Here is a 25,192-nt window from a genome sequence, read left to right as displayed (position 1 = left end):
AATAACCTCTTTACCCTTACTTGATTTCCCTGTTTATGGATCCAAAAACTGCATTAGCCCTTTTGGCCACAGCAGCACACTGGGAGATCATGTTCAGCTGATTATCCACTGTGACCTTCAAAACTTTTTCCAGAGTAACTTCTTCCCAAGATCATGTCCCCCATCCTGTCCCCCATGTAAGTGTGGCCTACATTATTTGTCCCTAGATGTAGACATTTACATTTACTCATATTAAAATACTCGACATATGTCTACACTAAAAATGCTACAGTGACACAGCTTCCACTCTTCTGTTGCTGTAGTTAATCCACCTCTTCGAGAGGCAGTAGCTAGGTCAAGAGAAGAATTCCATGTCAGCCTGACAGACCAGTAATTAGCTGGGTCATCCCATTTACGCTTTTTAAGTATTAGCGCATTAGCTTCCTTCCAGTCTTTTGAAACGGCCCCAGTGTTCCAAGGCTTATTGAAAATCTGCATTTATAGTCCAGTGAGCTCATCAGCCAGCTCTTTTAAAACTCTTGGATGCAAGTTATCTGGATCTGCTGATTTAAAAATGTCTAATAGTAGTAGTTGCTATTTAACATCCTTCTGAGATACGCCTGGAATGGAAAGTGTTACAGGCTATGGCTTCATCAGCTGTTTTTCTGCCCCGCCCAAACAGAGACCAGAGGTTTTTTTGTTTGTTTTAAAACATCTGCTTTTTCTTCATTATTTTTGATAATTCTGCCATTTCCATCTAGTAATGGACTAATATCATTGTTAGGATTCTTTTTGTTCCTAACATTTTAAAAACTCTTCTTGTGCTTAACTCTGTTAGTCATAGATTTCTTTTTGCTTAATTTATCAATTTTCTACAATTCCTAGCTTCTAGTTTATGATGTTCATTGCTGTCAACTTCCCTTTGTTATATAGATCTGTCTGCTTTCACTTCTCCTTGAAAGCAGGTTATTTCTTTAATCAATATGGCTTCCTTCTTTGATGGACTCCAGTGACGTGGACTTAAAAATCCACAGTCCTACGTGATGGGATGTGGAGCAGATTCATAGGACAGTTATAAGTCAAACTCAGATGCAACATCTCTTCTCCCATGTAGTTGTACATAGACATGTGCCTATTGGAACTTAAGGCCAACACTGTAACTGTGGCCGTCCTGCTTGACTCCATGAAGGTTCTCGCAGCAAAACAGCAACTTCCTGGGATGTCTCTGACCCAGCTCTGTTTGTGTCCACCCCCACGTGGCCATTGCGGGCACAATGTCACCTATGGTTGCATGAGGGCCTAACACCAGGCCTGACTCTGTCGTTTAGGAGGTTGGTGCATTAATCTTACAAAGCAGCGGTCATAAGTTCAAATCTCCCAGGGGCCTTGGCAAATCAGCAGTTTCTAGGGAGAGAGGTTATCCCCTGAGGGTGATGGTGTTTCTGGGGGAGGGGTCTGTGTTAAAGGGAAGCAGTATTGTGAAGAATTCTTGTACGAATTGTTAAAAAGGAAGCAGCAACAACCCTATACAGGGCAGTCAGAAGTGGCCTTGAACCCACAGAGGCACATGTCCACTGGGACTTGAGTAAACAGAATGGCCTAGTGCTAAAGGTGGTGAACACTAAAAGAAGACGTCTCCATTCCAACAGAATGCTCTTTGGCATGCTCCTGCACTCTTGCCTTCAGTAATAACATGCTTCCCTGGGCTCTAAAGCCACAATCTCATGTGTAAAGATCATAACACACACTTGGGGCAGATAGGTTTGACACTCAGGGCTTAGCACACTGGTCTCATAAGTCAGGGGGTGTGAGGCCAAATCTTGCCAGGGTCTTGGCAAAGTCACTGTTCTTAGAATCATTTTCCTCTTCTAATGTCACCTTGGCAATAATGGGAGGGGGTGGATGAAAAGAGCTTCAGTTACATGGGGCTGTGACAGTTCTCAGGGTACTCAGGAGTTACTCCCTTGCCTCCAGTGAGAGTTGCTGGTGCTTAACTGGGTGTCAGCTCCCCAATAGCTTCACACCCTGGGGGTTCACGTCCATCTCCATAACCGCTTGGCCATTCAGCACAAGACAAAAGCTTCTCTGCTACTGCAGAAAAGTCTTGGGCATGCTCCAGCGCTCATTTTGGGGTATTACATGCTGCCCTCGTCACGGCGGCCACCATCTCACACATGAGGACATGCCCCACACTTGTAGCAGAGAGCTTTCCACCTGACTCTGGAGCTCATGCTTTGGCCTTGGAAACCAGGAGCTAAGCGTTCAACTCTCTCAGTGGCCTTGGCAAAGCAGCTGGATCTTGGAATCTCTCTGCTATTCTAATTTTGGTTGGAAAGGGGGCCTGGGTAAAAAGAGCTTCATATATACGGCACAGTAGCCAAATGGAGAAACTGCACCCATCTACAGCTCACAGCTAGGTAGCATTACCCTCAGCTGGAGACCTTCTTTCCACGAGCGATGCTTCAGTAGCACAGGAATGCTGGTGTCGTACACTGGCTAGGTGCTAGGAATGATGAATGCAGGTCATAGCGACAGGGTGGCGGACTCTCCTGGGAAGCAGTGACAAACAGATTTGGGAGTCATGGTGGAACATAAGCTCCCCGAGACACGGGAATCTCGGATAGCAAAGGGAGGTTTTAGTATTTCTGTGACAACTACTGGAATACTGTGGCCAGTTCTGCTGTCTGCAATTTGATAACATTGGAAAGCTTCAGAGAATAGCTGTGAGAATGATTAAGGGATTAGAAAACATGTCAGACTCAATGAGTTCTAACAACAAAAAAGCTAAGGGGTGACTTGATCACAGTCTGTAAGTACCTACATAGGGAACAAAAAATGTGATGTGTTTGATCTGGCAGACAAAGTTGATGTTGAAGCTGGATTAATTCAGACTGGAAATAAGGCATAGTATTTGTAAAAGGGAGGGTAATTAAGCCATTGGAGCGCTTTACCAAGGATTGTGGTGGTTTCTCCAACACTGGCAGTTTTAAAATTAAGACTAGGTGGTTTTAAGAAACATACCAAGGTTCAAACAGGAATTATTTCAGGGCAGGTCTATGGTCTGTTATACTGGAAATCAGAGTAGATGATCACAGTGGTCCCTTCTGGTCTAGTGATCTAGTGATCTATAAGCCTGAGGTTATGTCTATAGCACTGAGGCACAGCTACAGGGATGCAGCCATGTTACTGTCATAGGCGCTGAATCCATCCAGGTCTGGAGCACTGATGGAAAAAAAAGTGGGTGTTTAGCAGCTAAGTCCGCCCTCCCTCTCAGTGCCTCACGTCCCCCACGATCAGCTGTTCTACGGCATGCAAGAGGTACTGGCAGGGAGAGGGAAGAGTGGGGACAGGGCATGTTCGGGGAAGAGAAGAGGCGACAAGAGGGTGGGCTCTTGGGCGAAGAAGTGGAGAGAGAGAGAGTGTGAGTGAGTGTGTTTTTCCCATTGGTGTAATTAGTTCACACCCTCAAAAGGCAGCAGCAAAGTCAACGGAAGAATTCACTTGGCCTGTTAAGATGAGCAACAATTATGCTGAGCTCTGTGGAATTGCAAAGGATGTTGTAGCATCTCAGTTACTTCCTGATTCTGGGGCTAATCATACAGGCTCTACTCACCTTTCTGGAGAGACCTCCTAAAAAACCCTGGATCACCTCAACAGGCCTCCTGTTGGGAGCCCATTGCTCCTTTTGGACAGGAATTTCATGGAAATTGGACAAGGAATGAATAAAATGAGTTGTTTGGATTTACAACTAAGCTTGGTGAGCTTTGCAGACATGTACATTAAAAGCAGGAATTAAAGATAGTATGATCCAGAAATAGATTTGTTTAATTGCACTTTTATTTTTTAGGTTTTATCAAATCTGTATAGGAGACAAAGACATAGCATTTGTCATACAGTTAGTGGTGTTTCCAGTGGGGGACAGTTTCCACAGACATGTTGATTCCAAAGATCACACTTAAAGGACAGATACACAGAGACCATCACAATGAAGGGGGACTTCTGGAAAACCTGGTTTACATGTGTTAATCCCTTTGCTCTTACACATTTATTCCATACTTTGACTTTAGATAGCTTCTACTTGAGAGCAAGGTGCTCTACCCCAAGCTAGAGGACTTATGTGAAACAAGTGTTTACACTTCAGTACATTGGCTGGTTCACAGAAGTTAGTCCTTCTCATATTTTTAGTTAAATTTGGCTACTTATTCCATTTTTATTCACTAAAGCAAAGCAGCCCTTGGGTATTGAGTCACTGCTGTCAATCAAGTTTGTACTCTGCACTGCCTGAGTTAAAATAAGTTATTCTATATTTAATGGAACACTTGCAAATTTTTCTCAAGGTATTTTTTGTAAAAGTGTTCACAGAACCTAGAACAGATCTAAACAGTTTCCATTATGCTATTATAATTTAAGTGGAAGTGTTTGTTTTTAAAAGCAATTTATTCCCTCCCCTCATGTGCAATATTTGCAACTCAAAATGCTGCAGGATTGTGTACAGGAGAGACCCTGGAAGTGAAATGACTAGAAAATGAACATAAATAAGACAAACTTTACAGCTGAGTGAAAAGTAAATAGAGCACAAAGAATGAAAATTGGATTTACAAATTCTGTTCCAATAACCTATGGTGTCCTGAATAAGCAAGTTAAGATATATACATCCTCATCTATAATTTAATAGTGCCCCTTTAATTTAAGGAGTTCTAGTTTATACTACAATCCTGCCACGTTTAGCAGCAGAGAAAAAAGGCACAGCAGACTGGCAAATGACTGCCCAGAGTAACTCCCTCCTCTGTCTGGACAGGGAGCCCACTAACATCTTGTTGTCTGTAGTGCTGTTATTGTGAGGTTTCTATTGCCAATGGCAAAGTGCAGCCTCACATGATCTAACCTGCATCAGAGATGGACATATATGATGCGAATGAAGTACGGACGTGGGTGTGAGCAGACTGTGTGGTGACCAGACTGCGCCTTTTGTGGGACTGGTGGGGAGTGCTAACAGCCAGGGGTTGTGGGACACAATGGTTTCACGGAGTCAGACTTTGCAGTGAGTAGGAGGCAAAAAGTTTTGTTGTGCAGATATTTATCATAATCAGAACTGCACTGCTGCCAAGTGCCATACACAGTTAAATGGTCAATGGGAGCTGCAAATTGTTCTGTTTCACTGCACCTGTACACTTAGTAAGCAACAGGCTGCCTCTTCTGCAGGCTTTTCGGCTTGTGGTTTGGACAGGCTAGTGGGACAGCTCAGCCCTAAAAGCATGAAGGTTCACAATAGGCAGAGGGGCTAGGAGAAAGGCAAGCTCAGTCTCACTCTTGGTCCTACACTCAGCCAGCATGGTGCCTCCATTGGCAGGGGATTGTGAATTAGTTTTACAGGATGTGCGGGCACACACATTAAGAACATACTGTATACACATGAACATACTATAACCCTTCAGTGTCACTCATTTTAGTGAGGGAGGGTAAAGGGATTTAGCTTCTCACAAAGGGAAACACTAGAGGAGTCTTTAAAGCACTTACTAGAAGCTGCAGGTCCATATTTAACAGAGTATTCGTTCTCCTGGCACTCCGGTCTCAGCCCATCAGAGCTCCATAGAGCTGTGATGCATTGACAGCCTTTGCAGAGTAGCCCTTGGCTCAGGTAGCACCACAGATTGCTTTCTACAGCTCAGTGTTCAACACTCAACGCCTATGTTACCTCAACTCCTTCAGTTTCCACAAGGCATGTGCGTGAGCAGGAAATACTCGGATTAGAAGTCTCCATAGTAACCTACTCCATGTACTTTCAATTGGCATCTAACTGCTTGGTGAGCATGTTTGTGATGGCCGGATGTGAAGCCCTGCAGGTGGATCCAGAAGCGTTTCTAGTGAAGGGTTAATCTGACATCCCACAGATCTTTGGAATTCTATATTTGTTGTTTTAGTATCAATTGTACTGGGAAAGGAGCAATTTTCTCTGCCCCGTTTTCGTCACTGTATCTGATGCAGAATCCTGCAAGACTTGCTTATTCCAGAACTGGTTACAAAATTCATACTTGCATCAGAATTTCAGATTAACAAATTGATGGCTCACACAAAAGGACAGCGACAGGAACATGCAGGATGAGTGGCTGGCTGCTTAAACTTGCCCATAAACTGGGCTAGCTGATCATGCCAGCGAGATTGGGCCCAACTGCCCAGCAGTGCTGTCACTTGCTGACAGCCCCAGTTAACTTGCAACCGTGGGACTTTGGAGAGTCCCAAGCCTGTTCGATTTACATCCCAAGGAAATGCAGCTGGTAAGTCCAAAATACGCTTGAGAGGAGGCAATGTGCCCAAAGGGGAAGCTCACAGGCTTGCTTGCCACATCCAGCTCTTCATCCCAGCCAGTCCAGGTCATCATCATCGTCATCATCCCCAAAGAGTGGGGTTGGGGGAGGGTGCCCTTTCATGCTCTGAAAGCCCAAGTGGAAAGCAGGGTTAGATTATTAGAGTTCAGTCTCCGTACAGCAGGGGTGGGCACATTTTTGGCCAGATGTAGGAGATCCAGGTTCACTTCCCTTCTCCCTGCCCAAGGGGAGAAGAGATTTGAACAGGGACCTCTCCTTCTCCCCTACAGGCAGGGGGTGGAAATTGAACCTGCATCACCCACATCCCAGGATAGTGCTGTAACAACTAGGCTCTAGGATATTCCAGTGTGAGGCTCCCTCTCTCTCCTGCTGAAGCTGTTTCACTGTGGATAACTAATAAAAAAAGTGATCAGAGCTAGGGGACTGGACCCAGGACCTCCTACCTCCCAGGCTGGGGCTCTAATCACCAGACCACACTCCCTGCCCGCCCCCCACCCCCCGGGATGATTATCCCCAGCCAGTGGAACAAATATTTAAAATAGTCATTGGGCCAGAGAGAGTGGGAATGACTCCACAGCCCAGCAGTCAGAGCACCCACCTGGGAGGTGGGATATCCCAACTCCAGTCCCACAGCTTCCATCACTCCATCATTAGTTATCCACAGTGGAATAGCTTCTACAGGAGAGACTGCGGGAGTCCCACATCATACTACCCCAGCTCTGTTGTTAGAGTCTTCTCCTGAGAGGTGGGAGATCCCTGTCCAAGTGCTTTCTCCCCCCCACGCCCCTCTCTGCTGGGAATTCAACTTGGGTCTCCCACACACCCCAAGCAATTCTCTAAGCACTGAGCACCAACACCACCTCCTCCTGGATTTTGTATGAGACCTAATCCAGCAGGCAGCCTCTGAGCATGCCGACCGGAATGGGCCTCGACTTAGGCGGACCAAAGCCTGTCTTCCCTGGTTCGCAAAGCGCCCTCAGGCTTAGGTGGGAGACAGGCACTTGAATGCCTAGAGGGAAGCAGCAGTGCACATACCCCAGGATCTAGAACTCGGGTGTCTAGGGAACGTTTCCAGTGGAAGGTGAGGCACCTACAATGTTAGGTGACAGCCAAGCAGGAGTTTCCCTTAACTTTTAGGCCCAACCTGGACCCAACCTGACTGGAGCCCCCAAGGGTCGAGCTGTTTTCTTAGAATCATAGAATATCAGGGTTGGAAGGGACCTCAGGAGGTCATCTAGTCCCACCCCCTGCTCAAAGCAGGACCAACCCCCAATTTTTGCCCCAGATCCCTCAATGGCCCCCTCAAGGATTGAGCTCACAAGCCTGGGTTTAGCAGGCCAGTGCTCAAACCACCGAGCTATCCCTCCCTCCCGACACTTCCCCTCAAACCTAGACTGTTGTGGCTGCTGCAGTGCGTCCTGCCCCTACGGCTGGCGGGGCAGCAGCTGCATGCCTTGATCCTTCCACCTGCTGCGCCCTGCTGCAGGGTGTGCGGCGACTCTTTGGCGCCTCCATACCGCAATGCGCACAGTGCAATGAGGTGGGGAAGGATGGCAGGAGCAGGGCATGCAGCTGCCATCACCCACCCCATGGGCAGGAGGAGGGGAGCCTTCACAATCCAGCCCTGAGAGAGTCCAGCTGTTTTTACATCCATCCCAAACCTGACACTCGTAGTCCCGTCCAACTGGGTGTGGGTCAGGGTGCAGGGATCTAGTTTTGTGGACTGCAGTGGTGCTGCGTATAGAAACCTGAACTCCAGAGTTAGGCACCTAAGTTACTTTGTGAATCACACCCCAAGTTCTTACCACTTCTTCCTCATCCTCCTCTTCCGGTGGAACTCCAGGCTTTAGTGGTTTATGGGTTGCAACTTTGAACAAGTCATCGTCATTCTCAGCAAGACTAGAAAAGGACAGAGAATTAAAAGAATCTAATTCTCAGTGTGGGAAAGGAAGCCAAGAGCAATTTGCCTGCACTTTAGGAATAAGCTCTAGTCCCACTACTCAGGTTTGTATAGTAGTAACAGGCTACTCACGGATGTGTGAAACTAGTTGGGGCTTATATAGTAAAGTAACAGGACTCCCCTTTAGGCTGCCAGGAGTGGAACTTCACAATAGCTAGCTGGTAGTAACAGCTTTGCAATGGAATCACTGATTCAGCTAGAAACAAGGGACAATGATCATACTGACTGCCCAGTTTGTAGTTTGGATACTATTAATTTAGGCTTAAATAGAGACTTGGAGTGGCTAAGTCATTATGCAAGGTAGCCTGTTTCCTCTTGTTTTTTCCTACCCCCCGCCCCCAGAAACCAGATGTTCTGGTTTAACTTGGATTTAAACTTGAAGAGTGGTCAGTTTGGATGAGCTATTACCAGCAGGAGAGTGAGTTTGTGTGTGTATGGGGGTGGGGGGGATGTGAGAAAACCTGGATTTGTGCAGGAAATAGCCCAACTTGATTGTCATGCACATTGTGTAAAGAGTTGTCACTTTGGATGGGCTATCACCAGCAGGAGAGTGAATTTGTGTGTGGGGGGTGGAGGGTGAGAAAACCTGGATTTGTGCTGGAAATGGCCCACCTGATGATCACTTTAGATAAGCTATTACCAGCAGGACAGTGGGGTGGGAGGAGGTATTGGTTCATATTCTCTGTGTATATATAAAGTCTGCTGCAGTTTCCACGATATGCATCTGATGAAGTGAGCTGTAGCTCACGAAAGCTTATGCTCTAATAAATTGGTTAGTCTCTAAGGTGCCACAAGTACTCCTTTTCTTTTTGCGAATACAGACTAACACGGCTGTTACTCTGAAACCAGTTTGTAGTGCAGCACTGCAATCACCTACCCCGGAGGTCTCAGCCATACTAACACTTTTCAGTTTCTCCCCGGGAGACAGCACTAGACTGGACACCTGCAGCTCCTAGTATTTTAGCCACCCTTGTTTAGATTTGCGCTGAACAAGTACCTAGCTGGCTGGCCAGCCCAACCTAGCACACTGCCCTGCACCAACTGCCGGATGTTTAGGCCACACTAGCCCACCACCAGCGGCAGGGCAACTGCACAACAGTGGGAAATTGAGAAAGGAACTACTGTAGCCATAGAACTCTCCAACCACCACCAACCTGGAATCCTTCTGCTTGGGGCTAGATGCCAGTCCTTGGGGTTCTGTAGCTTTGTGGTTGGTGGCTGGATCCTTCTCTGCCATCTCAGATGTTAACTCAGAAATGCTAGTACCCATTTCAGAGTTGGGTGCATCTGGAATTCCCAGACAACTCCCCCACTCTGCACTTTTCAGAGGCAGGGGTTCCAGTCCTCCTGCAGGCTCCTCTGCCTTGTGCTCTGAAGCTGGGGTTTCCGAAGGCATGGCCTCTTCCACTGCTTCCAGCTTTGTGTCTAGAATAGAGGGCTCTGGACTTTCTGCTTGAACAGATACTACTTCTTGTAAGCTGCGTTCATGCTGAGCTATCCCACTGGGAGCACTTGCCTGCCTTTGCTCAGCCAGTACAGAATCTACATCCTCCTCAGGATCCATCAGCCCTTGGCTGGGCTTTACTGGCTGAACCGATTCAGAGAAGATATGCTCTTCATGCATCTCCTGGATCACCTTCACTTCTGATGCTGTAGTGTTCTGGGTCCTCTGCCCTTCCTCAGGAGATCTGGGAGGTGTAGCAATACCAGCAGACTCACCTGCTGGTTTAGTTGGACACACAGTGCTTGGTGCTGGCCCATACTGGACAGCACCTTTATGGTCCTCCTTCACTTTTGGTGGACTTTCCTGTTTCCTCTCTCCAGTTCTAGGCTCCTCCTCCTCGTCACTGTTGCTCTCTCGCCTCTCCTGTTGTCTGCTGAGCAGCTGCAGAGTTACAGTCTGGAAAACAAAGGAAAAGGCAAGGGAGTGTTAATCACTAGAGATACAAACCACCATGACTGTTTGTAACGGCTGCTGATCCACTGATGGAAGGAAAGTCTCTTGATGCTTTAATATGGAAGAGGATTATCCAGCCAGGTGCACCTGAGTGGTGCATGTATTAGCTGGGCCTCTGAGGCATTTTCAGATAACTTCCTACACTCTTGCAGAAGGCAACTATCTAAGGTAGAAATGCTATTGCACTTGAACTCTGAGAAGATTGCAGCGAAGATTAGAAAAGAATCAGGCAGCCCTAATCCCCAAAGAGGCAGGCATTGCATTACCTGCAAATGGGAAAACAAAGGCTGGGCGGGACACCGCAAGTCACTGTCTGTTCTTGGAAGTGAGGGGAGATGAAATTAAGAACTCGTTTCCTAACTCCTGGTTTCTAGCCACTAGGCAACAGTGTCCAGTTACACAGCACAGGCTGCAGGCGCAGAGTCCTTCGTCCTTCCCCCAGCCAATGGGGCTTGAAACCAACCCAGGAAGCGCACTTTGGGGAGATGAGACTTTCAACTTTGCCCTCTCTGCTGAGCCTCCCAACAAAGCAGCCACTGAGCGGACATGTTTTCTCCATCCAACTCCCACTACGCAGGCCAATACTCAGCATCCCACCTGTTGACATGTTCAGGACTGAGTTGTGTCCTGAAGGTCAAAGGTCATATCTCATCCTGGATGCTCTCAGCTCCCAACCCTTGCTTCCCCTACCCCCAAGTGCCAACACAGGAAGCACTTGTCCAATTTGCTTCTGGCTGTGTAAACGTTCTACTGCAGCCCCAAACCTAACCTGACAATCCTGAGGCTGCTACGTGTGTGGGGATTCTGGGCAGAGACAAAGTCTAATTTCTACCGAAAACTGTTTTCTCTCCAGTTGATCTGAGAGGGAAGAGTGGGTACAGCAGGCAGCTGGGTTTTGGAAAAATGCCATGTGTACTTTCTAAAGTACATTGGGAAGGTCAAGAGCAAACTTCTTAAATTCAAGTCAGCAAAAAGCCAACATGAACTCAGTCCTCTCAGCTAGGTACCCACCTCCAATGCCCATATTCTGACTGATCCACTTCCTCCAGTACCACAGTGACAGCTTGCATTGCTGCACTTGGTAATTTTTACCTCTAAAAGAAATAATCCAAGTTCTTGTGCCCAGTTTCCCTTAATATTAAATCTAATTAAATCATCCTTGTCTTATTTAGCCTATCCCCTACTGCCTTGTGAAAGCTCAACAAGAATGTTGAGCATATCAGGTGCATTGTCCTAGTTTCTCTGGGAGAAGAGGTTCCCATATTTTACTGTCCCTCACTGTTGTATCTCCTCCCATTATTTTATAATACCCTTTTTATCATGGTTACTAACCACAGCTTCACACTATTCCAGACCCCGGCTAGAGGTACACGTGTTCTTTTGGCCCAAGACTCATTCTCACGGTTGCTGGTTTGTATCCCATCAGTACTGTACCTTGATGGTGTTCATGACAACACCAAGAACCGCTTTGCCACTGTACGACTCTTCCAGCTCAAATTCACCCCTCAAAGTCTGAAATACCCCATTCATGATCTTTTTCACCTGAGAACAATGAAGAGGAGCATATAAACATGATATCTGCATCATTTGGAACATGTAAGAAAGAATGGGTCACCAAACCAACATTGTAGGCTTCTCCATACAGCCGAACTGTCAGGTCAAGAGGGGCCACAGTTCTGTTTTAAGAGACTGCACCTTTCACATTTGGCATGCCAGGGCTGGAGACTGTCATGTGCAAATGGTACGTCACCCCAGAGCTGGAGGTGGCTACCAGGATTTTCATTCTTTAAGTAGTACAGAAAATTCTTTTCTGGGTATCTGCCTGGTGAGTCTTGCCCATATGCTCAGGGTTTAGCTTATTGCCATATTTGGGGTTGGGAAGGAATTTTCCTCCAGGGCAGATTGGAAGAGGCCTTGGAGGTTTTTCACCTTCCTCTGTAGCATGGGGCACGGGTCACTTGCTGGAGGATTCTCTGCTCCTTGAAATCTTTAAACCATGATCTGAGGACTTCAATAGCTCAGACATAGGTGAGAGTTTTTTTCGTAAGAGTGGGTGGGTGAGATTCTGTGGCCTGCGTTGTGCAGGAGGTCGGACTAGATGATCATAATGGTCCCTTCTGACCTTAGAATCTATGAGTAGTAATCTGTATTGAGGGGTCAGGACTTCACACCAGGAGTCACACTGCATCTTTCCCTCCAAGGCCCCTGATAGGAGTAGTACTCTACACAGGAACAAGCTCATCCTCTGGGTATGCTTCCCCCAAAGAATAAGGCACTGCCATGTGTTTAATAAATAACTCTCCCCCTACCTAGGGAAAAAGTTCAGGGTAGACATGAAGTAGAGAACTTCTCTGATGAGGGTAAACCAGACCACCCTGGCTGGGCCAGCTCACCTCCTCTGTAGCGTCTGCAGGCGGAGATCTCTCCTGATTTTCTAGTAGAGAACCCTTCTCCAGCTCCCTGATACGCTCTTCATAGCGAGCCTTCAGGGCAGCAACATGGGACTGTAGGACTGAATACTGTCAAAGGAAACAGGAAGTCAGAGCAGCTCAATAGATCCTCACTGACATTCACATCTTGCTACTACTGTGCCCAGTTTGCAGCAGGACAGGTTAGTGACAGCAGCACATTTGTTCACAATGCCATGATTTTGTAGATCTCTTGCAAAGAAACAAAAAACCAACAACAAAAGCCTAAAATTTGCAGAGAGCTCCTAACAGGCAGAACACACACAAGCTGCAATTTTCTCCTGTTCCTGACTAAAGCAGCTTTATGCAGGATTTCACTAGCTGAGGCATTTACAAAACTCCCTCAGAATTGTTCCAGCAACAGCCACCATCGCCCCACCCCTGTGAAGATAATAGTCATGCTGGGAAGGAAGAGCCTGTGGACTCCCCCAACCTTGGGATGTCAAGGAGGGGGCATGACTGCACTGGGATGCTATGCAGCAGCATTCTCTGGTAGAAGGGCTGGATCCTGTCACTGGGCCCATATCAGCCACTGGAAGCAATACAAAGCTCTCCTCTTCTCCCAATGGGACAACATCAGTGGCCTCAGTCAAGATAATACATCAGTGAGGGTTGGCCTCAGTGTTCACCCTTTACCTTCTCATTGATCGGCCCCAGTTGCGCCAGCTGCTCCTGAAACACAAAGAGTTTTTGCTCCTCTACATTTCTAGAGTGTTTCAGAGTGGAGAGCTGAAAAAAAGAAACAAAAAATAAGAACATACATAAGAACGGCCATACTGAGTCAGACCACTGTCAGAAAGACTAGGTGGGCCTTTGGTCAATGCCAGGTGCTTCAGAGGCAATGAACAGAACAGGTAATCATCAAGTGATCCATTCCCTCTCATCCATTTCCAGCTTCTGCCAAATACAGTCTAGGGACACCATCCCTGCCCATCATAAGCCATTGATGGACCTATCCTCCATCAATTTATCTAGTTCTTTTTTGAACCTGTTATAGTCTTGGCCTTCACAACATCCTCTGGTAAAGAGTTCCACAGGTTGACTGTGCATTGTGTGAAGAAATACTTCCTTTTGTTTGTTTTAAAACCTGCTGCCCATTAAATTTCATTTAGTGACCCCCTAGTTCTTGTGTTATGTGAAGGAATAAACAACACTTCCCTATTTACTTTCTCCACACCCGTCATGATTTTATAGACTTCTATCATATGCCCCCTTAGTCGTCTCTTTTCCAAGCTGAAAAGTACCAGTTTTATTAATCTCTCCTCATATGGCAGCTGTTCCATACCCCTAATAATTTTTGTTGCCCTTTTCTGAACCTTTTCCAATTCTAATACATCTTTTTTGAGATGGGGCGACCACATCTGCACACAGTATTCAAGATGTGGGCGTACCATGGATTTATATGGAGGCAATAGGATATTTTCTGTCTTATTATCTATCCCTTTCTTAATGATTCCCAACATTCTGTTCACTTTGACTGCCGCTGCACATTCTCTGAAAACATCCACTCAACCATCCACAATGACTCCAAGATCTCTTTTTTGAGTGGTTACAGCTAATTTAGACCCAATCATTTTATATGTATAGTTGGGATTATGTTTTCAATGTGCATTACTTTCCTTTTATCTACATTGAATTTCATCTGCAATTTTGTTGCCCCTAGTCACCCAGTTTTGTGAGATCCTTTTGTAACTCTTCACAGTCTGCTTTGGACTTAACTATTGTGACAAAGCTCGGTCCTTGGCTCCGTGGGTCCCGAATTTCCTGGAGGATTTTGCTAGCCTCAGAGGCTCAATGACCCTCCACGTAACCCTTCTTTCTCTAGAGAAAAGGGTCACAGTCTACTGAGCCATTTTCATCATAAGCCAGCGAGGGAGGTGAGGAGAAGTTATCCTTCCTTGCACAGTCTCTGTTGTCTCCCAGTCTCAGTGATTAATCAGGGGGCAAAGGGGTCCCACCCTCTACTCTGGGCTCCAGCCCAGGGACCCTAATAGTATCAGCTATGGTAGCTGACCTTTTAGAAACATGACATGTACAATTCCCTGGGCTACTTCCCCCACAGCAGCCCTCACTTCCTCAAGCTCCACTTCACCCTTACCTCAGGGCCTCCTTCCTTGTGCCTGATATGGTGTGTACTACTCAGCCTCTCCAACAGCGCAACTTCCTCCCACAGCTCCTGACATGCACACCCACCTGACTGACTGGGAGGCTTTTAAATAGTTTCAGCCAGCCCCTGATTGGCTTCAGGTGTCCCAATCAACCTAGCATTTTCCCTGCCTTCTGGAAAGTTCTTATTTGGTCCCAGGTGTCTTAATTGACCTGGAGCAGCTTCCTTTAAGGAAGGAGATTCTACCACCTCCCATTTCACTTAACCTGGTACCAGGGATTTGTTTAGCCTGGAGCTAATATATCTATTTCCCACTACTTTTCTATAGCCATCTGGCCTTGCCCCATCACACTATCTTGAGTAGTTTTGTATCGTCTGCAAATTTTGCCAACTCACTGTTTACCCGCTTTTCCAGATCATTTATGAATATGTTGAATAGGACTGGTCCCAGTACAGACCCTTGGCGAACACCACTATTTATGTCTCTCCAGTCTGGAAACAGACCATTTATTCCTACCCTTTGTTTCCTATCTTGTAATCAGTTACCAATCCATGAGAGGATCTTCCCTCTTATCCCATGACCCCTTACTTTGCTTAAGAGTCTTTGGTGAGGGACCTCGTCAAAGACTTTCTGAACATCTAAGTACACTGTATCCACTGGATCACCCCTGTCCACATGCTTGTTGACCCCCTCAAAGAATTCTAGTACATTGATGAGGCATAGTTTCCCTTTACAGAAGGCACACTGACTCTTCCCCAACAAATGATGTTAATCTGTGTCTGACAATTCTGTTCTTTATTTTAGTTTCAACCAGCTTGCCCGGTACTGAGTCAGGCTTACTGGGCTGTAATTGCTGGGATCACCTCTGGAGTCTTTTTAAAAACTTGGCATCACATTAGCTATCCTCCAGCCATCTGGTACAGAAGCTGATTTAAATAATAGGTTACATACCAGAGTTGTTAGTTCTGTAATTTCACATTTGAGTTCCTTCAGAACTCTTGGGTGAATACCATCTGGTCCTGGTGACTTATTACTGTTTAATTTATCAATTTGTTCCAAAACCTCCTCTAATGACACCTCAATCTCCTCAGATTTGTCATCTAAAAAGAAAGGCTCAGGTTTGGGAATCTCCCTCACACCCTCAGTTGTGAAGACCGATGCAAAGAATTCATTTAGTTTCTCTGCAATGGCCTTATTGTCCCTGAGTGCTCCTTTATCATCTTGATCCTCTAATGGCCCCACTGGTTGTTTAGCAGGCTTCCTGCTTCTGATGTACTTACCATTTTTTTTGCTATTACTTTGAGTCTTTGGCTAGCTGTTCTTCACATTCTTTATTGACCTTTCTAATTACACTTTTACACTTTACCTGTCAGAGTTTATGCTCTTTTCTATTTTCCTCAATAAGATTTAACTTCCACTTTTTTAAAGGATGCTCTTTTGCCTCTCACTGCTTCTTTTACTTTGTTGTTTAGCTATGGTGGCACTTTTTTTGGTTCTTTATGTTTAATTTAATCAGCAGTAGAGATGCATTTTACTATTCCCTTTCCACCAGATCTATCAGACCTTTCCCCTCAGAAAAACTGTCATGCTCAGTAGACATCAGCTGCAGCATTTCCCGCTAGCTAGTTCTGTCCTGAGGTCAGCATGCCCCTTCTCTGCCCCATACAGAACCCCTGCTAATACATCAACAGCCAGTCTCCTCGTTAATCCCAACCACCCAGGAGTTAAGGGGGGCAACATCCAGACACATCCTTCAGCTAAGAGGGGAACCATCATCTTCTCTGAGAAGCCAGGAAACTGAAAACACTAGCCACACCAAAGTGGCAGAGCACTCCTGGGTACGAGATTCCCCACTACACCCCTCCCATTTGCTTCCGAAGGACAACAGCATGTGGGAAGGAGGTGGAGAAGTGAATGTATAGACAAGTGGTTAGCAAGGGAGGGCAGTCTACCTTCTCTTCCAGCTGGGTGATGCGCTGCTGTTGAGAGTCTCTCTGTTCACACACTTCCTGATACTGCCGTAAGTGCTGCTCCTTGGCAGAGACCAGCATGCGCTCACATTTTGCTTCCCACTCGGATTCCAGCTCTGCCTGAATGAGTGACAGCTGCCCATGAAGTAATAGAAGTGATTAGCAGGGAACTACCAAGACATGACAGTCACATTCACTCTTATGAGCACAGAATTCTGGGGTGGGGCCGGAGCAAGGCAAACTCTCCTACCTAGTTCTGCCATCTTGGGGTTGGTGTTCTATCCCTGCAGCATTTCCTCCTCACACAAAGCACAATTCTATCCTCCATGGGAGGGCAATTCTCTAATGCTGGCTCAGATTGCAGCCCCTTGCTTCACCAGTTGCTGTTGCTATTTGAAGGGTCCCCAACAGTGATGGAGCCCCATTCACCCTTCCCTCTACCAACAACTCTACTCTTCCCCAACTCCACTCTGACCAGTTAAAAAGGAGCTCTGCTCTGTTGACACAAGGGTGTACGCCTCTTGGCTATCTTCTGATCACTGCATCATTTGCTCTGGAAGACCAAGCAGGCAAGATTTGCACCCATCAGGACTGAGGCTGCTCCTGTTGCCCCAAAGCCACATAACAGCTGGCTGGAGACCAAACTCAGAATCACAGCCCATTCTTTTGAAGTTAGGAGCCTTCCTTACTCCCCACCTAGTATAGTTTCCTGTCTGCCTGGGTTACGTAGTTCTTTGGAGTCATCGGTAAGAATCCTGGAGCAGGAGGTAAAGGCAAAGCCAACAAAGGCCAGCAAAGCAGAGGAGAAGCACTGGAGACAAATCCCCTTAGCGAAGCAGGGTGCTATTTCTTCATTGAGCAACTGATGCAGCTTTATCCAATGTGTATTTGCAATCTATAATCAACAGGCTTTCCAGTTGGAACTCACACAAACCTATCCAGTGGGAGGAGGTCTCCTCACCTGCTCTGCTGCTGCTTGATCAGTTGAAGTCCGTGCCTTTTTCAGGAGCTGTCGAAGTTTGTTCAGTTCTTCCTGGTAGGACCTGCGAATCTCATCCATCTCTTCCTCAGCCTGGCTTCTCTCCAAGAGGGATTTCTTTTTCCTCTCAACAAGATTCTGGAGAGCAGATAGTATGTCTGAGCACAGGTCTGGACTGCATCCAGATAGTGTCTCATCCCCTTGGGCACTGTGGGCAATCTCATTGTCATTACTATTATATACAATCATTAACGTACAAGGAACTTTAAAATCTGTGTAAGTGCACTCCTGAACTGATGTGCCAAAACTGTGGTGTTTGTAGGGAAAGAGTTGCCTTTTCAAAATTTGGCTTGCCTCGTGTGGGTCTGCAGAAACACTAGCATACAGCTGGAACTGTACATCTCCCCCGAAATGCAGATGCCTGGGCCTACCTTTTCCAGGTTCTCTTTCTCCACTTTCAGGTCTGCAAGCTCTTCTTCCAGCGCCGTAACCTTCAGGTCCAATTGCCTGCGGCTCTGCTTCTCAGCTCTGAATTTAGCTTGCATGTCTTCTGAGGATTCTTGGAGCTCTGCAAGAACACAGCTCACTGTGGGTTTCCACACTTCATATTTCAGGTTAATCTGAGTGGGAGAAAACTTAGAGCTCATAGCAAGAGTAGAACACAGAAGGGTCTAGTGGTTTCTATGGGAACTAGAACCTGTGACATGGTAACACTCAAAGCTCTTGTGTGGGGGTTATTTCCAAATATTTAAACAGGTCATCTGCTCTACACCTTCCCCTCCATGTAATGGCCTCAGCACCAATGATTACAGTAACACCATTATAAAAGCTGTCATTTTTCAACAAGGCTCAAAAGATACAAGGCTGAAAAAGCACCAGTCCCACCTTCCCCTCTTGAGCTGGTTTTTACAAAGGTCTCACTGTCTGTCTTGTGATTGGCTACGAACTGGGCTGTACTGAGTTGTCCTATGCTGGCAATAAAGTTAATAAAATAAATGCTGAGAGACTCCTGAGCTGGGGTGGGAGGAGAGCATAAATATCCTTGACACCGATCCTAGGGAAAATATGAATAGCTGTGTTAGGGTACATTCTGAACTTTGGGGTATAGATGTGGGGACCCGCATGAAAGACCCCCAAGCTTATTTTTACCAGCTTAGGTTAAAAACTTTAAGGCACAAATTTTCTTGTTTTTGGATGAGTACTGCTGCCACCACCAAGTGCGTTAGACAAAGATTTCGGAAAAGGACCATGTGGAGTATTTGTTTTCCTAAAATATCCCCCCAAACCGCTTTACCCCCCTTTTCTGGGGAGGCTTGAGAATAATTTACCAAGCAGATAGGTAAGGTGAGCACAGACCAGACCCTTGGGTTTTTAGGACACTAAAAACCAGTCAGATTCTTAAAAAACAGAACTTTATTATAAAGGAAAAAAAAGTAAAAGCAGTATCTTTGTAAAATCAGGATGGAAGGTAAATTTACAGGGTAATTAGATTTAAAACACAGAGGATTCCCCTTTAGGCAAAATTTAAAGTTACAAAAAACAGGGATAAACCTCCCTCTTAGCACAGGGAAAATTTACAAGCTAAAACAAAAAAGATAAACTAAAGCATTTTTTTGCTGTACTTACAATTTGTAATTTTAGAGGCTTATTTTAGGAATGGTTTAGGAAAGGTTGTATTTTTTCTGCCTGGTCCCTCTCTTTGTCTGGAGAGAGCACAAAGAAAAACCTTCCCCCACAGATTTGAAAGCATCTTCTCCCCTTATTGGTCCTTTTGGTCAGGTGCCAACCAGGTTATCTAAGCTTTTTAACCCTTTACAGGTAAATGAAGGATTTTATGCTACCCTTAGCTGTATATTTATGACATGCCCCCCAAATTATAGATAGTGCTGGACAGCCTGCTCCACACTGGCTGTGATTTTTTCCTGGAGCTTTAAGAGAAAACAGAATTAATAAGACACATGCACCTTTAGATATACTACTGATTATATAAAAACTAACAATATTTTTTACATTTTAAGGATGATTTTAACCAGTTAATTTTGGGAAAGTTTTACAGGAGAGTGCATTAGCCACCTTGTTAGAAGGTTTTGAAATGTGTTGTATTCCAAAATTTTAATTTTGGAGCGCTAAACTCCACCGAAGAAGTTTTTTGTTATTGTTTTTGACGGTATGAAGCCACTTTAGCGCAGCATGGTTGGTTTGCAGGTGGAAATGCCGTTCCCAAACGTATGGGCGTAGCTTTTTTAGAGCTTATACAATGGCGTGACATTTCTTTTTGCTGATTGTCCAGTGGCTTTTCCTTTTAGACAGTTTTTTGCTAACGACAGGATGGAATTTTTGATTCGGTTCTTCCTGCATTAAAACTGCTTCCACACCACACTTGGATGCGTCTGTGGTTACTAGGAAAGGTTTGTTAAAGTTTGGGGCCCTTAGCACAGGGTTAGACATGAATGTTGCTTTAAGCTGGTTAAAGGCCTTTTGACACTTTTTAGTCCACTGAACTATATTTGGCTGTGTTTTATGGTTAGGTTTGTTAAGGGTGGAGACTTGGCTGTTGTGCGGTACAAATCGCCGGTAATATCCGGCCAAGCCTAAGAAGGATTGGATCCGTTTTTTTGACTTTGGGACAGGCCACTTTTGGATAGCATTTACTTTGGCTTGTAAGGGGTTGATAGTTTGACCCACCTGGTGTTTAAGGCAAGTTACTTTTTTTAGGCCTATTTGACACTTTTTAGCCTTAACAGTTAGCTCTGCCTCCCTTATGCGCTCGAAGACTTTTTGCAGATGCTTCACATGTTCTGCCCATGAATTAGAAAAGATGGCCACATTGTCAAGGTAGGCGACTGTAGATTTTCCGAATCCCACTAGGAGACTATTTACAAGTTTTTGGAAAGTGGCGGGTACATTTTGCAGCCTGAATGGGAGCACATTAAATTTATACAGCGCAACATGGGTGACGAAGGCTGACCTTTCCTTGGCAGATTTATCCAGCGGTACTTGACAGTACCCCTTGGTTAAGTTTAAGGTAGAGATGAACTGGGCACGTCCCGGTTTTTTTAATAGCTTATTTGTGGGTGGCATTGGATAGCTGTTTGGGCAAGTTATAGCATTTAGCTTACGGTAGTCCACGCAAAGGCGTATCTTTCCATCTAGTTTGTGAACTAGAACGACTGGAGATGCCCATGAACAGTTAGTGGGGCAGATTACACCCATTTGTAACATGTTTCGGATCTTCCGGTTTATAGAAGTTTTGGCTTGAGGAGACACCTGGTAAGGCTGGGCTCAATTGGGCAAGCATTACCTGTGTTAATGGAGTGGTATGCCCGTTTGGTTTGTTCTGGGGTGGCTGAGAACATTGGCGCGAAGCTAGTGCAGAGCTCCTTGATCTGCTGTGGCTGCATACGTTCAAGGGTTATGGAAAGATTTACCTTTTCCACGCCACTGTCTTTTTTTTTTTTTTTGGTAGTAGACACCATCAGGCCACGTAGCGTTCTCTCCTCCCTGGGCGTTAATCATAGAATATCAGGGTTGGAAGGGACTGTAGGTTCTAGTTCAATCCCCTGCTCAAAGCAGGACCAATCCCCAATTAAATCATCCCAGCCAGGGCTTTGTCAAGCCTGACCTTAAAAACTTCTAAGGAAGGGGATTCCACCACCTCCCTAGGTAACGCATTCCAGTGTTTCACCACTCTCCTAGTGAAAAAGTTTTTCCTAATATCCAACCTAAATCTCCCCCACTGCAACTTGAGACCATTACTCCTTGTTCTGTCCTCTGCTACCACTGAGAACAGTCTAGAGTCATCCTCTTTGGAACCCCCTTCCAGGTAGTTGAAAGCAGCTATCAAATCCCCCCTCATTCTTCTCTTCTGCAGACTAAACAATCCCAGTTCCCTCAGCCTCTCCTCATGAGTCATGTGTTCCAGACCCCTAATCATTTTTGTTGCCCTTCGCTGGACTCTCTCCAATTTATCCACATCCTTCTTGTAGTGTGGGGCCCAAAACTGGACACAGTACTCCAGATGAGGCCTCACCAATGTCGAATAGAGGGGGACAATCACATCCCTCGATCTGCTCGCTATGCCCCTACTTATACATCCCAAAATGCCATTGGCCTTCTTGGCAACAAGGGCACATTGTCTAATCGCCTTCCATGATGAGATTACTGGTTCTGTGGATGAAGGGAAAGCAGTGGATGTATTGTTTCTTGACTTTAGCAAAGCTTTTGACACCGTATAAGTAGGGGCATAGCGAGCAGATCGAGGGATGTGATCATCCCCCTCTATTCGACATTGGTGAGGCCTCATCTGGAGTACTGTGTCCAGTTTTGGGCCCCACACTACAAGAAGGATGTGGATAAATTGGAGAGAGTCCAGTGAAGGGCAACAAAAATGATTAGGGGTCTGGAACACATGACTCATGAGGAGAGGCTGAGGGAACTGGGATTGTTTAGTCTGCAGAAGAATGAGGGGGGATTTGATAGCTGCTTTCAACTACCTGAGAGGTGGTTCTAGAGAGGATGGTTCTAGACTATTCTCAGTGGTAGAAGAGGACAGGACAAGGAGTAATGGTCTCAAGTTGCAGTGGGGGAGGTTTAGGTTGGATATTAGGAAAATTTTTTTCCCTAGATGGGTGGTGAAACACTGGAATGCGTTACCTAGGGAGGTGGTAGAATCCCCTTCCTTAGAAGTTTTTAAGGTCAGACTTGACAAAGCCCTGGCTGGGATGATTTAATTGGGGAATGGTCCTGCTTTGAGCAGGGGGTTGGACTAGATGACCTCCTGAGGTCCCTTCCAACCCTAATATTCTATGATTCTATGACTCCTTTCCCCCTCATTTTATTCTCCTAGGTGATCTTGCCCATTAGCTCCCTGAGGGAGTCAAAGTCTGCTTTTCTGAAGTCCAGGGTCTGTATTCTGCTGCTTTCCTTTCTTCCTTGTGTCAGGATCCTGAACTCGACCATCTCATGGTCACTGCCTCCCAGGTTTCCATCCACTTTTGCTTCCCCTACTAATTCTTCCCGGTTTGTGAGCAGCAGGTCAAGAAGAGCTCTGCCCCTAGTTGCTTCCTCCAGCACTTGCACCAGGACTGACAAACTGACAAACCTTTAATTTTTTGGAATAAAAGGGCTTTAGAGAATTAACATGGTACAGCTTAGGCTTTTGGTTGGAGGTGGGGGATGCTATGAGATAGTTTACAGCTCCCAGGCGCTTTGGACCGTGAATGGCCCTTCCCACAACATTTTTATTTTATGAGTCTGGAGCGCCTTTAAGACCATGACCTGGTTCCCAACTTTGAAGGAATGCTTTCTGGCATGTTTATTATACCAGGCTTTTTGCTCTTTTTGAGCATCTTTTAGGGTTTTTTTTTAGCAAGGGCTAAAGAGGTTCAGAGGGCATTTTGTAGGTTGATTACAAAGTCCAGTATGTTAGTTTCTAGAGAAGGCATAAACCCCTCCCATTGCTGCTTTGCCAACTGTAATGGCCCCTTAACCTTGCGGCCATACAAAAGTTTAAACAGTGAAAACCCTAAACTAGGATGTGGTACAGCCTTGTAGGCAAAGAGCAACTGTTGCAACGCTAGGTCCCAATTACTGGCTTGCTTATTTATGAATTTATGTACCATGGCCCCCAAAGTTCCATTAAACTTTTCCACCAGGCCATTTATTTGATGGTGGTAAGGGGTGGCAACCAAGTGGTTCACCCCATGAACTTCCCCACAGGCTTTTTATGGTCCCTGCCAGGAAATTAGTTCCCGAATCTGTAAGGATGTCGGAGGGCCAACCTACCCTGGCAAAAATGTGTGTTAATGCACGGCACACACTTTTAGCTCTGGTGTTGCTTAGAGCTACTGCTTCCAGCCATCGGGTGGCAAAATTCATCAAAGTCACTATGTACTGCTTTTCTCTGGGTGTCTTTTTTGGGAAAGGACCCAGATTATCCACAGCTACTTGCTGAAATGGAACCTCAATGATGCGGAGTGGCTGGAGAGGGGCTTTGACCTGGTCTTGGGGTTTTCCCACTCTTTGGCACACCTCACAAGATTGGACATAGGTAGAAGCATCCTTGCCCATTCCCTCCCAGTGGAAGGGCTTCCTCAAACGGTCTTTGGTCCTGTTCACGCCAGCATGGCCACTAGGATGATTGTGGGCTAAGCTCAAGAGCTTTACCCGGTACTTAGTTGGAACTACCAACTGTCTCTGCGGATGCCAGTCCTCCCGGTGCCCAACAGAAAGTTTCCTTCGATAAAAGTCCTTGTTCTACCACAAACTGGGATCAATTAGAAGAGCTGAGAGGTGGTGGGTTGCTCTGTCCAAGCTCCCTGGAGGCTTTCATCTGCTTCCTGCTCTGCCTGGAACTGTTCCCTTGATGCTGGAGACCTCAGTTCCTCACTGGATAGTGGACCTGGGCTTGGTCCCTCGGGAAGCGATGCGGGGGACGGGGCTGGTTCCAGGGACGGTGACCCGCTCTCCACGGGTGTGCTAGGTTGGGGTTCAGGCTCTAGCTGAGCCTCTTGCACGGGTTCAGCTGCTGCTGCCAGGGCGGGCTCGGTGGGGCCCTCTGGTGTTGGGGTTGCAAGCGCTGAACTCGGGGCTGGCAATGGTTCTGGTGCTGGTTGCTCCTCCAGTTCCAGTTCTGGGCTTGGCTCTGGCTGGGTCTCTGCAACTGGATCCACTACTGCTGTCACAGACATTGGCCTGGGATCCAGTTCCACAACTTCAGTCTGGGTCTCTGTTAACACAGATGGGGCCCTGGTAGAAGGCTCAGGAACAGAGCTAGGTGGGAAGGCTTGCTTAGCCCGGCTGCGGGTGACCATTCCCACCCTCTGGGCTAGCTTCACATGGTGGGCCAAGTCTTCCCTCAGCAGCATGGGAATGGGATAATTATCATAGACTGCAAAAGTCCACATTCCTGACCAGCCCCTGTACTGGACAGGCAACTTGGCTGTAGGCAAGTCAAAAGAGTTTGACTTGAAGGGTTGAATCGTCACTTATGCCTTTGGGTTGATAAATTTGGAGTCCACTAAGGACCGGTGGTTAGCTGACACCTGTGCTCCAGTGTCCCTCCACGCGATAACCTTCTTCCCGCCCACACTCACAGAGTCTCTTCACTCTGAGGATATCTGGGAGGCATCTGGGCCTGAGGACCTTTGGTGTGACCCCAGTGCAATGAACTACAATCTGTTCGGGTTTTTGGGGCAGTCGGCCTTCACATGCCCCAGCTCGTTACATTTAAAACATCGTCTAGCTGACTGGTCACTGGGGCGAGGTGGGTTGCTGGAGAATAGTGTGGTAGGACGATAAGGTGTCTGGGGTTTTCTTTGGGTGTAGTTGAGGCCTTGAGCTGCCCCCGGTGGTAGGGTGTGGTCTTGGGGTATCCCTTCTGGTATCTACCCAAACTGCAACCAGGGTTTTTCCTCTTTGCTACCTCCACCCGTTTTGTTCCCATT

The 25,192-nt window shown here is 46.4% G+C and overlaps 1 protein-coding gene across 14 annotated transcripts in view; it reads right to left on the bottom strand.

Annotated features, from left to right (window-relative positions):
* Positions 1-3,798: 3,798 nt before the first annotated feature.
* FKBP15 (FKBP prolyl isomerase family member 15) overlaps positions 3,799-25,192 on the bottom strand; it is a 126,562-nt gene continuing 105,168 nt past the window's right edge. For 13 of the 14 annotated variants that reach the window (XM_073313897.1, XM_073313898.1, XM_073313900.1 and 10 more), the window contains 9 exons: positions 18,179-18,315; positions 17,730-17,885; positions 16,751-16,903; positions 13,327-13,419; positions 12,616-12,741; positions 11,657-11,764; positions 9,420-10,165; positions 8,111-8,204; positions 3,799-6,410 (listed from right to left, as the gene is read on the bottom strand). In XM_073313897.1, coding sequence (XP_073169998.1) covers positions 6,333-6,410; positions 8,111-8,204; positions 9,420-10,165; positions 11,657-11,764; positions 12,616-12,741; positions 13,327-13,419; positions 16,751-16,903; positions 17,730-17,885; positions 18,179-18,315 — 1,691 coding nt within the window. In that variant the 3' untranslated portion in view covers positions 3,799-6,332. The remainder of the gene's footprint in view (positions 6,411-8,110; positions 8,205-9,419; positions 10,166-11,656; positions 11,765-12,615; positions 12,742-13,326; positions 13,420-16,750; positions 16,904-17,729; positions 17,886-18,178; positions 18,316-25,192) is intronic. The other variant, XM_073313894.1, reaches the window with a different exon arrangement.

Source organism: Lepidochelys kempii, chromosome 16 (assembly GCF_965140265.1).
Source record: "Lepidochelys kempii isolate rLepKem1 chromosome 16, rLepKem1.hap2, whole genome shotgun sequence".
NCBI classification, from domain to species: Eukaryota; Metazoa; Chordata; order Testudines; family Cheloniidae; genus Lepidochelys; species Lepidochelys kempii.
Note: the sequence above shows the minus strand (reverse complement) of the source record. Positions and strands in the feature narration are given on the sequence as shown.